At 49.1% G+C, this 18,070-nt stretch overlaps 3 protein-coding genes across 4 annotated transcripts in view; 1 reads left to right on the top strand and 2 right to left on the bottom strand.

Moving 5' to 3' along the window:
* Positions 1-9,129, top strand: part of Pu (GTP cyclohydrolase punch) — a 23,899-nt gene extending 14,770 nt beyond the window's left edge. The window contains exons 3-6 of one of the 2 annotated variants that reach the window (XM_089561506.1): positions 4,720-4,885; positions 6,695-6,726; positions 6,818-6,902; positions 8,721-9,129. In XM_089561506.1, coding sequence (XP_089417632.1) covers positions 4,720-4,885; positions 6,695-6,726; positions 6,818-6,902; positions 8,721-8,853 — 416 coding nt within the window. In that variant the 3' untranslated portion in view covers positions 8,854-9,129. The remainder of the gene's footprint in view (positions 1-4,719; positions 4,886-6,694; positions 6,727-6,817; positions 6,903-8,720) is intronic. The other variant, XM_089561505.1, reaches the window with a different exon arrangement.
* LOC149330824 (uncharacterized) overlaps positions 1-18,070 on the bottom strand; it is a 166,439-nt gene that overhangs the window by 111,294 nt on the left and 37,075 nt on the right. The gene's annotated exons all lie outside the window — the stretch shown is intronic.
* On the bottom strand, positions 8,652-18,070 carry LOC149330825 (uncharacterized). Its single transcript, XM_089561507.1, has 3 exons — positions 17,900-18,070; positions 9,800-10,323; positions 8,652-9,125 (listed from the first exon to the last, which is right to left on the bottom strand). The coding sequence occupies exons 1-3, from the start codon at positions 17,900-17,902 to the stop codon at positions 9,113-9,115; spliced, it is 540 nt and encodes a 179-aa protein (XP_089417633.1). The 5' UTR covers positions 17,903-18,070; the 3' UTR covers positions 8,652-9,112.

The following is an 18,070-nucleotide window of genomic DNA, read 5'->3' as shown; positions in this document are numbered from 1 at the left end:
AACCAATTATGGTAAACGAACAGTTCCTTACCAAATGACTTCGATTCTAAATAAACTTGAAGGTACCTTGGATTTCAAATCCAGTAATAGCACATTCAAAAAGCGCATTAAAGATGTCCTAATAATATCAAGTGTTTTGTACGGGGAATGACGAGTACTTTTGACATGCATACACAGGGTATATCCTTCACTTGTACCATGGTTTTTCACTTTATTTTTGTTATAAGTGTTCTCCAATATATTGTATACTGAACAAAATCTTTGTATAATATCCTTGCATAGTATTGTACATATTTATATCATTCCGTATACTGTGTTAATGTTGTGATTATATTGGCATAATTTATCGACATTTTTTTTTAAATTATGTGACTTACCTTCTTGTTATGCGCTAATTGCATTGCATTTCCGTCGACTGCAGAGGGACAGAGGGCCTCGTCAGGCGCCATAGCCTTTAGCCTCTGCCCCTGCAGCAGATGCTGTAACTGCTCTGCTCAAATAAATCTTTTCAATTCAATTCAATTAACCAAGCTGATGAGTTTATATGGAGCAAGGATAGCTTTGGCCAAGAGCGGCATGGCACAAGGTGGGGACACAGACCCATTTTCCAATAATTTCATCCAAGGGAAGCTGAGCACCAGGACAGGTGAAAGCTTGTACCCATTGTATCGGTACACGGCAGCGCTGGGGATCCCGCACCTACCGCATACGAGATGATGATCAAACCACTAGGCCATCGCTGAAGCTAAGTGAACCGTCGTTAAAACAGCAATCAAAGCGTTGCTAAAATCATTCGCTTTTCAGGCGTACATCCACTACGTGCAGCCCAAGCAACTTACAGGAAACTAAAAACAAAACAAAAAAAACTTTCAGCGCCGAATGTAGATATGATGGTTTACAGCAGCAAAACGCGATTCTTTTACCAGCTCGCGCATATGTAGTTACTATGGATGACATTTCCCCTCTTCAAGCGAGGAAATAGGCCGGCGTGCGAATTCTCGCAAAACGCAAATGTGCCCTCCCATTAAAGCTGCATGTCCCCCGTCGGCGAAACTCTTCCGAACGTGCGCTCACTTTCCTGTTCCCGTCTCTTTGCCACATGTGGTGGTTCCTTTCGCTGCACCACACCTAACCTGCATGCTGCACGAGGTCGACGAACGGCGAATCGGCCCGCTTTTTGAGCACTCGAAAATGGGCCTCGAGTTCCGCTGTCCCCCATCACTGTATATGCGCCAGTCTGCAACGGATACGACCTGAATTTAGGCAGATAACCTATACCACACAGTGTTCGCAGGCACCGAGCATTGTCCTCTTCGGGCTCGGACAGTTCGAATCGGAGACGCGGAATATAGTATTGCCAGGCGTTTTAGTTCACCGGCATTTATAGCGGCCATTCCACGCATTTAGCCGTTGTGTTTCTCTCTCTCTCAAGAATAACTATAGTTTGGGCTAGTTGGTTCATGATTCAACAGGAAAATGGCGCAAAAGACGTGGACAAAAGAGACAAACACGACAGGTCCTGTGACTCCTGTCGTGTTTGTCTCTTTTGTCCACGTCTTTTGCGCCATTTTCTTGTTGATTCCTCTCTCTCTCTCTCTCTCTCTCTCTCTCTATATATATATATATATATATATATATATATATATATATATATATATATATATATCACACAGTGGTGCATCGCTTGACCACTGCACCACCGCGCCATGAGTGGCAGGAAGGCTCCCAGGGTTCTATGAACGTAGAGAATGACCAGTTCCGCATATACGGACATTAATTAGCCCATTATCGCTATGCGAACAACTGCCATTCGTGAACACTGGATCTGAACCCCGGAACCGAAGGGGAAACCGAACTGCTAGCGCACCCAATTCGCCTTCGGCATAACCGTACGCAAATCTATCATCATTTTTCATGAAGGTTGCCGTGAATGGACAGCCGTTGCCGATGGCCCATCGGGACCTGGTTAGCCTTCTCAATGTAAATGGCTAAGTTTGAGGGCCGGGGCGGTGCGTATTTTTTTTTTTTTTTATGCGTCGCGTGAACGCCTGCAACAGAACGGGAAGCTGGACGAGTTGGTGAAAGCTGTTCATCGTTTAGCGCTTTCAGCTGGTGGACGGTCCACCCATTTGGTACGACATCACGAGTTCGCGAGCCAGAACGCAACGTTAGGCCTAGTTAGAGGCCCGCTTGCCTGCTGAAAGCACACGCGGCGAAGTTGGGCCAGTTATATTTGGAGCGTCGGCATTGCATATGCGCCTACTGTCGCGTCACGCTGGCCTCTTATTCCCGCCGAACGCAGCGTGCCGAATATCTGGTTGCCTACTTGGCTCTTTTAAATATCCTATTTGGGACTGTGCGCCGTATTTTCGTGGCAGCATTTTTTTTTTGGTCCGCACAGCACATCTTACATCCGGTACAAACTATACCTTGCGCCCAAGTTTTTTATGAAGGATGGCGACAAATAGGTGGGAGGGTGGGCCATCCACGTTTTCCAGGAGAGCTAGGAAGATAGTCTGAGCAGAACACATGGGCTTCTATGAGGAAAGGAAATGGCGCAGTAACTGTCTCACTACTCGGTGGACACCTCAACCGCGCCGTAAATGAGGAAGGTGGGAGTGAAAGAAGAGAGCAAGGTGTGCTGTAGTGAAGCGCTCCAGAATGGAAGAGGAACAGACTTGTGCACAGACTTGTGCCATACGAGAAATAGGGCAGGCGTAGGGGGTTAGGGAAAGGTTTAGACAGCGCGTGGGCCCTCTCGACGGCGTTAGGTGGCTTAAGTCCATGCTTCATTCGACCTGCAGGAGTTTTGCTTTAGAATGAATGCAGAGTGCAGCGAGAATTGTACTTCGCGGGATACCTAATTTCGACCACTTGGTCGTTCACTCAGATCGCACAGCACACAGGTGGCTTTTTGCGCTTCGCCTCCATCGAACGCGGCCGCCGCAGTCGGTTGAAAGAGGAAACGCACGGTGGTTATTCAAGCGCAGTCCGTGGGAAGACATTTCTACACGGGTATCACCGCGGTAAACTTGGAATCTTTTCTTGAACACACGCACCGTATCTGTGGGGTGTAGTCTTCGTGGGTTGTAAGTGTTGGTCTGTCCCCGGAGTCATTTGACTCACAATGCAAATTCTGCGGGGAGAAGGCGGACCTGTACCATATGGTACGGGCCTGCCAACGAAATCAGGCGATCACTGTTAATAACCACCCAACGCAGGAGGGGTGGGAGTCAGCTCTGAACAGCTCGGACGAAACGAGTCAAAAGCAACTCATCCAAAGAGCCCGGACAGCAGCCTACGCCAATGGGGTTCCGGACTGAGAGCTCCAACCCCCGCTACAACCTCCTAAACTATTTCATTAAAATATTTTCACCCCCACCACCGTATCTGTGGGCACCGCCCACAGCGGAACAGTGCGAAAGGAACGAGGACACAAGGAACGCGATATAGCGCTGCGTACACCCGTTCCTTTTGCGCTGTTCCACTATGGGCAGAAAGCAAGACTCGCCCAGTCCTCAGCTTCGCAGCATATTTATAGACTTCAATCCAGAACGATGATCAAGATAGCTGCACACGTGCGGCATACAAGGGGAACGTGCCCGTGCACTTGCAAGTGCTCCAGCTAGACCCGCGCACGGGCACACATATGGCACGCTCTCTTCCCGCAGATTCATGCAGTTGTTTTCGCCTCGGAACTTGCGGAAACCTTGCCGTCTTGGAGTGCACGTCTGTGGGCGTTTTTCTGTTCCATATTGATAAGCATGGGTAGAGACTTCTTCCTTGTTTTCAGCCTGTGACGTTAGCACATATCACGCTTGTGCAGACGTCACACAGCCTGAAAACACGTTTCTTCCGCTCTTAGCTTTAACTGCATCGTCCTCGGCACTGGCCAAGTAAAATGCACCTTGATTTCCGGCCTGCATTCTGCGCCGGTTTTGAAGTGCACAGACAGTTTGGCTTTAAAGAAAAAATTCGCTGGACATTTGTTAGATGGTTAATGCAGACTGTAGCGATAACTGGGTTGTGGAGTGATGACACTATAGCAATACCGGTACGGCACACCACTTTCGATGCGTTGTAATGTTACCGGTACCGCTACCGTTGTACCCTCAGGACGCTGGCTGGCGCAACTCCCCCCCCCCTCCCTCCCACTGCTCCGTGCGTTGGGCGCGCGTGTGGACACACAGGATATACAGCTGATCCCGAAGATGCGGCACTAACAGCTTTGGCTCTAAAAGTGAAAAAAAAAAAAACTTTGCACCTTGTGGATGTTCCGCAGATAAGGAAAATTGGTTACGAGGCAAACAGAAAACGCCGACAGACCTGTAAACATCAACTAAACAAAAAAACTTGGGATCTTCGTCAGTGCCGTTATTCTACCCGATTGAACCGACTCCCATATATTGTTACCGCTATATATCACCACTGCTAATTTTTGTCAGCCTCTCCGAGTTCACTTTTGGCTCGCAACATCCTCCTTTTAGCAGAGATCCATGGCTCAGCTTTTGTAAAGCCATGTTAACACGTTGAGAACGGGTCGCTGTCCAAGGTTCCACCGACCGTTCGCACACTTTCAGACCTCTATGACCAACCACATTATTTGCTTTCTTTGCAAGGATAAAATGTTGTCAATACTGTCTGGCCATCTGCCGCTTGGTTCTATATAACTGTATCGCGCGAAAAAAAAAAAAAAGAATGAACTCGTCTGTGTTGCAGACGTTGTGAACGACGCCGTGTTCCTGGAGGACCACGATGAGATGGTCATCGTCAAAGACATCGAGATGTTCTCGCTATGCGAGCACCACCTAGTGCCGTTCATCGGCAAGGTGTCCATCGGCTACCTCCCCAACAAGAAAGTGCTGGGCCTCAGCAAGCTGGCCAGGTGAGGGACATTCGCAGCGTTGTCCACATGCAGTCGCACAAGCCTTTCCAGGAGACCGTAGGTGCCCAAGTTTTTTTTCCCCCGTTCGCATCCCTCCGGTGTTATCAGGCACCACATGAGGTGGCCAAATACGTTTGATGCCTCAGTACATTGCCAAAGGACACGGGGTGTCAATTTTCTGCTCTACTATGTTTGCAGGGACCCCCGAGGACAAACAGCTAAAGAAAAAAGTTCAGAAAACGACAGGTGTCGCCACCGATTTTTAAAGCGCCGGTCTCCGATTATTCTCCACCATTCCCTTCAAAACTCGTCCTTTCCAACAAAGACGTCACGAATTTGAATCGACGGGTGGAGATTTCCAGATCGAATTTTCTCGGTAACGAATTTGTTCTTTGCTGCCGTGGTCAAACATGAATATAGCCGTAGCCCGCGCATCTGTAACATTATTCTTATTAAAGGGGCACCGCGATGATTTCCTCGGTACCAGTTAATATCATTAAATAGATTCATCATGCTTTCCAGAGACCAGAGCAAAAAGAATTATTGAAATCGGAGCATGCAAACGAAAGTTATTCCACTCTGAAAATTCGAAATGAAAAGCTCAGACGAAAACGCACTTCACTCGCCCATTTCACTCACCCAGTACCGAGATTGGGCGCTACCAATCAGAACCGCGCCTGGCGCACACGCAGCGGAAGCGTGCATGCAGTTGTTGCTTTGTCGGGGCTGTAGACATCCGCTCATTTTGACGGCGTCTTCCCCCCGTGTACGCGACGCCGTACTCAGGGCAGGGGTGACTAACAACAAAGGAAGCTCCCCGAAGTTTCTTTTTTAGTCGGACTGGAAGGCGGTGGGCAGTAGCCGTCCTCCCCCCTCCCCCCCCCCCCCAAACTCGACTCCGCTCTCCTGTCCGGCCTTTCTTGTCGATTGGCTTTTTTTTTCGCTGCCGTCTTGGTATGGTCACGGCCGATCTCGACGAGCGCGCTTTCTGGTTTGAGCCAAGGTTTTTTGAACAGCGCTGGCTGCCACGAAGGTTTGAAGCGGAATGGAAAGTGTCGCCCCTAGCTGTATTCTTGTTAGTTTTCATTCGCTTTCCCTGCTTCTTTCCAGTTTTTGTGGCATGCGAAAAGCTTTCAGTACTCAGAGACATAATATTTTGGATTCATTTCGCAAGTATAAAGGAACAATATGCAAACTGGACGCCCAACCAATGAGAAAGGCAGCGCCCTATCTGGATGCCGCTTCATTTCCGCTGCCGCAAATGGCCGCCGCGTTGCGACACCATCGGCTCGAAACAAGCATTTATAGCGAAGATTAAAATATCAAATATTATGATTTCGGTGATCTCATTGCGCGTTCGGGACTCACAATGTCCCTTACTCTGCATACAAAGAATAAAGACCCCATGCTTTATCTACGTCGCAGGGCACCTTTAAGAGTTCGACAGACCGAACAGCGAGGGCAACCGAAAGTGGCTCCTACATACTCCAGTCTGTCCTGGCATGTTCGAGGCACGGGGAAGGGAACGTCTTCAAGAGGCGTTGGATTGTGGAGGCTTTGTTCCTCTATGGGCTAAGCTAGCTAGTCTGTGCTAAAGCCCATTGAGGGTGTTCAGGCTGTGCGGATTGGTGCTGCCTTCTGGCGGCATCAAAGTGGACCGGTTGTCAGGGGTGTTTCAAATGAACCTGCGCGCGCGAACTTACGTGTCTACTTGTAGCCCTTTTCTTACACCGACCATATATCGCATTGATATGCGCTTTTTAGGATTGCGAATCGGCCATCTCTCTTTCTTCGCATTGCTTTTCGCAGGATTGTGGAGGTATTCAGCAGGCGGCTTCAAGGTACGTTTAGAGCTACGAGATAGACCGCTCGTCGCGGTGCCAGGCTCCGGATCAATCTTGGTGCTCTTTCTCTTCCCCATCCCTTTTCCAGTGCAGGAACGGTTAACCAAGCAAATTGCGATGGCGGTAACGGAAGCAGTAGGCCCCACCGGCGTAGGAGTGGTGGTCCAGGCAACGTAAGTACATGCTACATCCACCGTAGACAAACGCATCCGTGCAACGAGACAAGAGTGCACACACAAATCTAACGTCGCAGACAACCTCGATTACTACGGCGGTCTCTGCATGGATACTTGAGCGGCGGAGCGCCATTTTGTCTTTACGTGCACTTCTGTGCAGTGGGACAGTCAAGGACGTAGCTCAAGAGAGTCCCTCCATCTCACAGCATCATATATCTTATCGGATTAACCACGGTATGAACATCAATCGAAGTCGCGGACCATTAATAGAGCACATCGGAAATTTCAGGAAGAGGTATGGCTATCGCTAATGGCCAGCTGCAGATCTAATTTGCAACCACGCTCTTAAAAATTGGCGACTGGTTTCCCCGAACCACTTCATACATTTACAGGTGCCGTCAATGCATATGCAGCCTAATTGTTTTTGCAAATTGCACTAATTACCACGCTTCAGATTTAAAGGAAATTTTTTTTTTTTTCGCCAGTCTCCTTCCATTTACTTTTGACGGCGAGTGTACATTTCCCAGATGCTATTTCATTTTTCACTGCAGCTTCTGGCGATAGATGATCCGGTGCTGCCCAGAAATGAGCAAGGCATACCGCATTTCACAAAGCCGAGTAGTTAACACCGCGTTTTTTTTTTGTTTTTTGCAGAATTGCTCGCCGCTTGTTGGCACTCTCTAGTCTATTGAGAACTGAAGTTCGGTGCACATACTCTGGCAAAAGCTCTGAAAGGAGGGTGCGAAAGCGGAATAAAATTGCTGGCCTTGCGATACTGCAGTATTTCAATCTCAAAAGGCTGCCCCAATATGTTCAATACCGCCACTGTGAAGGCTTGACCTCGAAGAGCCATTACAGGAGTTTGGAAGAGCCCCACACGGCACGGGAAAGATTCACCGTCAGTGGATGCGAAGCTAGTCTAGGTAATGCAGTAGATACTGTGAACAATGGGCACCATGAAGCAGTTATGCAGACTAGGACAGTCACTACCAGAAGTACCCAGGCTGCACGGTTGCTTCTCGCTCGGAAGAGCCCCTGTGATAAGCGAGTCGAGGAAAAGGTTTCGCCTTTCCTCGGATACTTAGAGCTTAAGCACAACATATGACAAAGAAGCCACACAACCTGGTTGCATTTGCAAGACTTACTGTCACTAACTTCGCACGTGGCTCGCGAGTCCCAACTATTTAGAAAGCAGTCATCTCAAGCCACTACCCTCAACTGCACAAGAACAAAAAAAAAATGCTCTGCTTTAGCAGATGAGTTAAGTAAATTCATCCTTTGGAACAGGTTTCAGCGAATTCCCATCGACAGCGAGCCAAGCACAAATCCAAAAGCACCTATAAACCACGTTTCCATGTTCACAGTCTGCTGCTAGGTCGAAACCTGGACACCACGCAGCGATAAAACAAATTTCTCAATATATCTGGGCTGCATAAGCTCGATGAAAGCCCTGGCCTGAGGCTAACACTCAACGTTCCTACGAGTTGCCGGCTTCGCTTGTGGCCTTGTCTGTAACATCACGTGAAGCAGCTGGCCAGCCAAGGAACTACCGAGGCAGTGCAGAAAATCTCGGCAACGATAGTTGGCGAACCCCAGCGCCCCCAATAGTGCAGACTGACGTCATCATGGCTCGGCGCACTGTCTTTGCAGAAGGGCACAGCAGCCGCGGGTGCAAGATATCTGATCGGGAGCAGTTAATGCGCGTGGGGCGCTGTGCCTTCGGTCGATAAACCAGTCCAGCCGGGCCACAGATGACTTGACATTTATTCGCACTGCCAGCGCGTTCAGAGCCGCCCCCGTGTCTTACCTTCGCAGGCACATGTGTATGGTGATGCGTGGCGTCCAGAAGGTGTCGAGCAAGACCATCACGAGCACCATGCTGGGCGTGTTCCGGGAGGACCCCAAGACGCGCGAGGAGTTCCTCAAGCTCGTGCTGGGAGGCCAGTGATTGCAGCCATGGTGGCTCGAACAGCCCCCCCGAGAGAATGTTTTTGGCTTTATTTTGCTGTGATGCGGTGTGGCCCGCCTCCCTTGAGACGGGCCCAAAAAAGAAATAAAACTGACGAGAGCACTCTCATACAAGCACCCTCTCGCTTTCTCTAGGCCGGCCAATTCTGCGGCGGCCTGGGAGGGACGGCCGTGCGAAGAAGTAGTAGTAGTAGCGAGTAGTCGACCCGGGCCGGCCGAGTGTCGACTGCGGCAGCGCCTCAATTGTAGCCGCTGCAGAGTGGAGAGAGAAGGCACCGTTGTGACGCAAAGATCGTGGCGTTGCCGGCGACGCCGGGTTAGGAGCAAACGTCTCATCTCATGCACAGGTAGTCACTCTTCCCCTGCTTCCCCCTGCCTGCTGCGATCAGAGTTCGTGCCTAGAGACTTGCCGCGGCCGCTTCGAGGCAGACCGCACAACACAGCCGCCCGCACAAGCCAGTCCATGCGCCCCGCAGCTTTCGAGGAACAATCAGCTAGAAAATCCACTACAAACGTTGCAAAATGAACTGCCTGCTAGCCTGCCAGGTATAAGCTCGGACGGCATCAGTAGAGGCGGCTCGTGTGCAGCAAAAGGTTTGGTCCCAGGACGGCAGCCCATGGGCTTGACCCATGTCCCAGAACCACACGGGCGATGGGGTTGACCTATGCTTTAGACCCGCGGGCTTCTGGGCCAAGGTGGCTGCCACTACGGGCGGGCCGCCTGAGTCCTCGAATACAGTGTCTGTGCGGCACGCGCACTTCATCTGCCCTGTGATGCATCTCAGTAGCCATTAACAGCGCAAACGTGTCTCAAAGAAGGTCAGTCAAGGTGTGTCGGGGGGGCAGTTCATCCACCCGAAGCTACAAGGTTGCGCGCACACCTTCGCGATAACGCGCGCTGCCAGATCCCTCCTCGAACAGAATACCTCTGTGCTCCCAAGGGAGATCGGCTACGGTACCGCGGGCTGGAGCCGGTGCCATAGTCCTGGCCGCTGTCGTTGCCGGCACTGTAGCGGTCGTCGTGGCCCCACGAGTCGTAGCCTCCGCCGCGCCTCGGGCCGTAGCCGCCTCCGCCGCGGGGTGGCCCGGACCGGTAGCCGCCGCCACCTCCACCGCCACCAGGGGGCGGCCTCGGAGGTCCACCCCGGTAGCCACCACCACCGCCGCCACCTCGTGGTCCGCCACGGAAGCCCCCGCGGGAGCCCCGCTCACGGGAGTACTCGACCCGCAGCCGGGAGCCGTTGAGCACGACGCCGTTCATGTTGCGGATGGCCTCGTCCGCGTCACGATCGTCATCAAACTCGAGGAAAGCGAACCCGGGTGGGTTTTGTGCCACCCACACCTGGTTCAGACGGCCGTATTTGCCGAACTCACGCTCCAACTCCTCTTTGGCCATGTTGTCACCCAGACCGCCCACAAAGATGCGGGTCTGCGGCTTCCGCTCGTACGACTGTGGACAGGGTGAAAAGGTTTTGGCAGATGAATGAGTCAATGAGCTGCTTTTCTACAATCGTTAGCTCACATCAGCCTCAAAAATGGCTAGCCCCGATAACATACCTGGATTTGGCCATTAAATAAGCCTCTCTGCAATAACTAGCACCTTGTAACGAGCTGTGTACAGCACATAATGTGGTGCCACTGGTACTAATTACGAACCAGGGCCTTCTGTTGCTAAGTGAACCAAGAGTCAACTCTTACAGACATTCAGGATTGTGTTGCATTCCTGAGCACTGTGCATGAGCATGGCGCAGCAAATTATAAACCTTTCCTCCATGCACAACCCCCTACACACAATAAGCAAAAAGTTACCCCATGCATAACCTAATAGAAGAAATGCTCCAAGTTGGCAGGGGCTGGACACCTATAGTCCTGTGCAGTGTTCGCTACAGTGCTGCATTCCCAGCTTTAACTATGCACATCCGACTTCTTAACGACAGGTGATCAATGCAACAACACTTTTGGTGCCTGTCTCAATAGCAGTTGAGTAACATGGATTAAATATATACCTAGGCACTCATCATGGAAGACAAAAAAAATTTGCGGACGCTTAAGCTTCGCCTTTGAGAGAGGAACACAACAGCGTGTTGCAGCGCTGCCAGGGAGTCCACGGAATGCCATCGCCTCTTCAGCCTAACACCTTTAACGCAACACATTTTTTAGGAAAGGAAATGTCGCAGTAACTTTAAAGGGCCAGTCTACTCACCAAGATGAGTGTATAAATAATGGCATATTCTGGTAGTTGGCACCCTATAACATCAATAACGAGGGGTCTGTGCCCGGTTTAGGCAGGAATTTATATTTTATTTCGGCGTTAAAAGTCACGTAAAAATGCATGGTGGCGACCCCAAACGTTCATTTTGTTCAAGAAAGTGGTAGTCTTTTTTTGTAGAAGCATAAGTGAATATACTACGTACCATTTGTATGCCACAATGTCAGAGAAACGCACGTTTTGTTCTAGTAAACTGTAGAAAGCGTACCGCTCACTTTTTCTGTCAATCACATGAATATTTATAGATACACGTACGCAAAACGCAAGCACATTCCCATTTTTAGTTCAGCGTATGCTAGCAGAGACGCAAGAAAACTCAGCCTATAGTGGCGCCATCTGGTCGTCGAGACGGGAACCATTGCTGTAAACAAACCGACTCTCCACTTAAGCCTAGGAGCGGCAGAATCGTCGCTCTGATTATTAAAATAAAGCAAATTTATCTCTTATATGTTTTCTTATAGGCGAGATGAGACGAAGCGAAAGACAGGCGCCCCATTTATGGCCAGTGAACGCACTGAAAAAGGCAGCAACAACGAGAATTCAGTCCGAAGCGAGAGGTCCGGCTTCGACGGGCGCCGCCATGTTTGTCGCCGCGCGGCGGAAATCCAGATGGTTGCCAGATGAGACTACCATCTCATACAGATGTGTTCCCACATTAATAAATTCTATTTTAAAATGTTCTACCGCACTCCTTGGCACCACAGCTGGCTAAACGGTAATTTGAGTAGAGCTATCGGTTGCCGCAAAGAAAATACGGTCGATAAAATTCAGTAGACTGACCCTTTAAGTCGTCAGTTCTAATTTCTGCTGCAAGCTAGGCTCTAACTTAACTAGTGAGTTTATGCTGCACAAAACACTGAATCGTATCACGCCATCCGGAACATTCTGTGGCGAAGGCGTGATTTCTTCTGACGCGTGGTGCATACAACTAACTGCAACTACGACGACTCTGACCAAACGAGCTGTACAAAGGGATACCGAACCAAACTTTTGGAGCTGCTCTTTTACATGTAAACAAGAGCTTGTCTGCTAAAATTGATAAATCCGACAAGCATTTTAGCGAAAAAGGCGGATAGCACGTTTTTTTTCGCGCTCGTAAAACATTGAAAATAAAACTATCCGCTGAAAAATATGCGCAGTGACGACTAGATTTCGGTGTGATCACATTCCGAGAATCTATTTTCAGTGTTTTCGCTCAAATTTAAGATTTTGCTTCAGTATCCCTTTAAAGCTCCGTTACAATTTGCCACCAGCCAAATTAAACACAGCGCAGGATGAAAGCTTTCCACCCATATCCAGCAACATCTGTTCAACGCGCCTTTACCTTGTAGTGGGCCCTTTGGCATAAGCCTACAAGAAAAAAAAAAAAAAGCTATAAAGGTCAATCGAACTCAATTTCTGAAATTTAGTGTCGACTGAAAAATGTCTATCGTCCAACATGCAAGTCACACACCTTGGTGGCTGCTGAGTGGAATTTACTCTAGGGCAAAGGAGAAAATTCAGATATATGGAAACCAGGGGCACAGGGAGACATTGGTACTGTAGGATTAAGTAGCGCAGTTGTGCGTTTTGGGGCATTGCTCCTCTAGTTTACATACCTCTGCAAACAGGGAGGTTCCTTGAGTAAGGCCTGCTAGCTTAGACCTGTACACTCATGACCCTTTTAGGACAGTTACTTTATTTTATGAACCACTAATATTTACACCTAAAAGCACAGCCCTAATGTGTTAATTACTGGCAAATCAACTGCTCAGGCTGACAAAAGGGCCAAGATCAATTGTAAGCGACTTCTCAAGGCTCATAAGACATTACCTCAGGGGAAAAGAAAGGCAATTCCAGTTCATGTGTGACCAGAGCAAATTCTGGTGATATGCTTTGCTACCCCAAGAATGCCGGTGTGCTGCTGTCAATAAGCTGGTAAGGTCAGTGGTTTGCACTCCCAGGCAGTCCCGTTCTCTTGATCTTTCCCATGTGGTTCAAACATTTCTCTGCTCACTACTTAAAATAACTCGCAACCTATTTCAAAACTGCTGCTCCTTCATCGGACTTAATCACTGGCTCAGAAAAACTGACTTGAACTTCCTTTTACAAGGAATATGCTTACTGAGCAATGTCTTCATTACACAGCAGCTCCATGACGCTAGATACTTTTGCAGTCTTTGAACCTGGCTGCTTTTTAACGTTCAACAAAGCCGAATCCACTGGCTACTTGAACACATATGCTACAGGCCATGCCAGTTCTCTGTGCTGACAGAAAACCACCATTTCCATGATTATAAACTATCTTAATAAACACCTTGCACACAACAGACGGTTAACTAATGGGCTAGCAATTATTCATGCCTTTCATTTAACCTTTCTCGTGGATAAGAATAAAATGATTAACATCATGGTGTGCAAAGAGCAACACAGTGCGCTCAGACTATGAATAACTTTAAATAAAACAGTATCCTGGACAAAGACACCAGACTGATGAAGGGCTTCTGAACCGAAATATGTGCAAGGTAATGAGGCATGACAAATACAAGATGTTGCATGATAAAAGTTTCTGCAGTTGGAATAATGTCCTATCCTTAGGTTTTCTGGTGTTTAACGTCCCTAAGCAACTCAGGCTATGAGAGATGAAGGGCGCCATAGTGGAGGGCTCCGCATAATTTCTGACTACCCGGGTTCCGTAAACATGCACTGACATCGCACAGCACACGCCTCTAGCATTTCACCTCCATTCATTGTGACCACCGTGGCCATGATCGCACATGCACGTGACTATCGGGTCAGCAGCAGAGCACCATAACCACTCAGCGATCATGGCAGCTACCTTAGGAAGACTGCTGCTCTTATTTCGGCCACTTGCTTTTTTCAGAGCTGCCACTGCAAGCATCCCTCAGCCTAGTACCCCTAATACCCCTGTCACACTAGCAAATTTAATGTCATTCGAATCGAATGACATTAGCACCTAATGTCATTAAACGACTGCTACACAGGAACATGTAATGTCATTAGGTTGGAATGACATTCGCCATCGAATGAGTTAGGGGAACTCATTCGCATTCGATCTCGAACCGAATGCGTACTCTGGACACCAGATACGCAGCAGGTACAAGCGACGCGAAAAATATAGTGTGCACACTGCCAAACTTAGAAAGTGCATTTATTTAGTTCTGCTAAAAAAAGTTAATGTTTGTGTGAATCTGTTCACACTAGAGGCTGTCGTGGATAGCTGTTACTCTTGGTCTCAGCAGCCTACCGCAGTGGCCAAGCGTGAAGCAGAGTCTTTCCCGCGACCGTCGGTAATTTTGGGATGCGTGATTCTTGTTGGTTGGCGTGCCATGTTCGTTAATCTCGAAGGTACTTAAAGACGTAACTGAGCAGTTCACCTTTAGGAAGTCATTTCCAAGCTCCGCACGTGTCCGCGCGCCGCCATGTCAGCCATTTTGTTTTACACTTATCGGATTTGTGGTTGACTTTGTACTTGGCTTGGCTTTTGATGGCTAAAGCGGTGCAGAATGGCCGCAAATAATATTTTAAGCTTATAATACCGCGCACAAATGTTCTCACCCGCTTTTGAAACACTGCACAACAATTTCAAACATATTTTATGTGCGCTGATGTCGTTCAGCTGGATTTTTTTTCTTTTCACTGATCGTCCATGCCATCATTTTCGAATGACATTTTTTTCCGTGTAGCACCGAAAGAGACCGAATGACATTCGATGCATCGAATGCCATTAGGTTCGAATGACATTAAATTTGCTAGTGCCACTGGGGTATAACTATGGTTAGGGGCTTATTTTTGGCAAGTGCCATTTACTGCTCCCATCATACTGGGCTAAAGTAAAAAATTGCGCTTGAGCAAGCACAAATTTATGCATGCTTTCTCAATAAGTAACAACCTTTCCCTGCTCCTCAGATCCGGACTAATTTTAGACCTCACAATACTGGGGTGATCCAACACTATGGGTGTGCTTGGTGCCAGTTACCAGACAACCTTCTTCAGATGATAGATTATATCTCTGCTAAAGCATGCAGAAACTTGGCATTTCTTCGCCGAAATGCAAGCACTTTTCCACTGTCATGTCGTGACATTTTATTCAAGACTTATGTCAGGTCGGTTCTGGACTATGCGTGCACTGTCTGGGACCCGCCTACTGCTAGAGATAAGGATAAGTTGGAGAGGGTGCAGAACATTGCCTCTTGTTTCGTGTCTGGCACACGCGGGGCTCGTTACAGTGCATCGCGTACGAAGGATGCACTCAACTGGGAATTGCTTGACACGCGCCGAAAGAAGTTGCGTCTGAAGCTGTTTCATGCTGTTTATTATTCAACTGTTCGGGTTGAACGCGAAAGGTATGTGCAGGAGCCTTTTTATAGATCCAACTGTGTTGACCATGTTTTTAAAGTCAGCGAATTCGCGGCAAAAACTGAATTGTTTAAAATGTCTTTCTTTCCGAAAACCATTAGAGAATGGAACAGACTACCGAGCGATGTTGTGAGTGTGACATCAAATGATGCGTTCTTTCGTTCTTTAATGATGTGATGCGATTGTGATGTGTTCTTTTGAAGTGAGATGTACATGGTGAAAGTTTTATGCTTGTAACTCTGCCTGCGAGCGGAGGTGTCATGTGTGCTTCTTTGTTGTACATTGCACCCCCCCCCCCACTGTAATGCCACGGCGCTGTGGGTTCCTTACTAAATAAATAAATAAACATCTCTGCTGCCGAATCATCAATAAATTTTTCATCATTTGACATTTCCTACGCTACAACACGAGTTTGCATCTGTTGAACAATAAAGCCAACTTCCTGGTAAGTGCAGACAAAGATTCGTCATTTGCAACCAATCAGTTGCTCTCAAAAGGGCAAGGACCCCAGCAGAAGGAGAGAAGATCAATAGCTGACCTCATCAGGTGCACAGCAGCGCTGGGCAGCTGGAAAAATTGTTCACACATCACGGCACACAGGCAGCCACTATCGCTGCCGGCAGAGAGGCCAGGCAGCTGTCTACTACGTATCCTTTCTGAATAGCTTTTGCAGTGCAGACTATTGAACAAAGTGATCCCCGCTACAGCTTTTACAACCATCTCTGTGGCACCATGATAACCACAAAAAATGTCTTACAACCAAGCTACAAGCAACATACAACCAAGCTCGGCTAACACGATAGAGATTAGCAAAACTTACTGCAACAAAGCAAAAAAAAAAAAACTGCTATGCTGAAGAATTTCGCTTGCGCAATTAAACATGCACCGGCACTACTACGCGATTTTCCTCAAAGTTGCTTGAAGCTGTACGGATTCTGCATTTTTAAGCTACACACGGCAGGCTTCAATTCGCGCCAGCGTAAAATCAGCAAAAGAATAAAAAAATAACTGACCCAGAAACAGTACACCCACCCCACAACGCTAGTCAATCCACCTATCACCGCGGGTATGCAGCGTAGAGATATTCCTACGCATTTTTTTTTTTTTTTTGCAACGCCATGGTCACAGTATCTGATATCGCAAAGAGCTGTGACCTCAACGCGACTACGGCGAACAAGCGACAACTTAAACAGACAAAAAGATTCTAAAAAAAGAAAAAAAAAGACGCTATCTCGGGGTGAAAAACAGATAACTGCCCCGCACAAGAAAAACATCTGCGCATCCGTAATGAACAGCGGCCTTGTTTCAACGTGTCGGTATGCAGTGATCGCCTTTTACGAAGCCGAGCTGCGCAAACAAAAGCGACACAAAATGGAACTTCTCTCGTCACTGCCGACAGGCGCTGCACATGATTCCGCAGGCCTCTCGCACAAAGCGGACGCCGCGTATGACGAATCGTAGCGCTCCCACTACCCAGCGCGTAAACAAACCTGGGCCGAACCCAGACTAAACCGCTGCCGGCGTGGCAAAGTGCGCGCAACGCCACGGCTTGCAGAGCGAACGCCGGCGCTCGCGAAGACGCCGCCGCCGCAAAATAGACAAAGGAAATGCGACCGCGCGTAAACATGCGTCGAATTGTATTACGGGAAGCGGTGTGTTTGCGTCGCAAACTCGAAGGCCACGAGCTACGAGGCAGCCTGCGTCCCTCAAAAAGTGCATTTTTATTGCTGCTTTCCGCGACTCGCGTGCGAGCGAGCGGTGAGCTCACGAGAGACGGAATTTCGAGAGTGGGACGAGTCTCGCCCACAGCGGCGGGAACGAACTGGCGCGAAGCCCGGCAAAATATAAACAACAAAGGAAGCGACGAGGGCGGAGTAACCGCATCTAACCGCCGCCGGACTTTTCAGGCCTGGCCGGGAGGCACCACGCGCTCGAACTAAGGGGAGATCAAATTTGAGGCGGCGGGCACAAAATTTAGTAAGCCGGCCCGCGACTGCTGCGCCATGCGAAGCGTGCCCGAGCGTTGGCCGACATGAGCCTCCAGGACCAAAAACACCGGCCTCGCTCCCGCTTCAAAAGCCAACCCGGTAAACACCGGCGCGCCGAGTCGGCGTTTGACACACACAGCCGGCCAAAATAGCCCGAGGAGCGTCGGCCGGAGGACAATGCACGCGGCGGCGAGTTCGTAGTCCTAGGGCGGCGGTGCAAGCGATAAACCTTTTTCGCGCCGGCCACAAACGACGCAGCCGCGCCGCGGGAGAAAAAAAACAAAAATGTCGGGGCGGGTGAGCAAGGCATCGCGCGTGGCGGGAAATCGCGACGACGCGGGGTACTACACGGCACGGTTTTTCAGAAAAGCACGGGCTTTGCGATCTAGCGAGTATTGCGGAGCACTCACCATGGCTGTGTCGGAGACGGCAGCGTCCTTTGCGATCAATATGCGTCCGTCACCCTGCCACCGGCGTGCTAGCGTCCTCGGTCGATAGCAGCAGGCAAGAGACAGCGGCGAGGGAAGAAAAGCCGGCCTTCTCTGGGTGCTCCGGGGTCCGCAAATCTTTCCGCACGGCGC

The sequence above is a fragment of the Amblyomma mixtum genome, chromosome 9 (genome assembly GCF_055824585.1).
Source record: "Amblyomma mixtum isolate Tamu chromosome 9, ASM5582458v1, whole genome shotgun sequence".
NCBI lineage: Eukaryota > Metazoa > Arthropoda > Arachnida > Ixodida > Ixodidae > Amblyomma > Amblyomma mixtum.
Note: the sequence above shows the minus strand (reverse complement) of the source record. Positions and strands in the feature narration are given on the sequence as shown.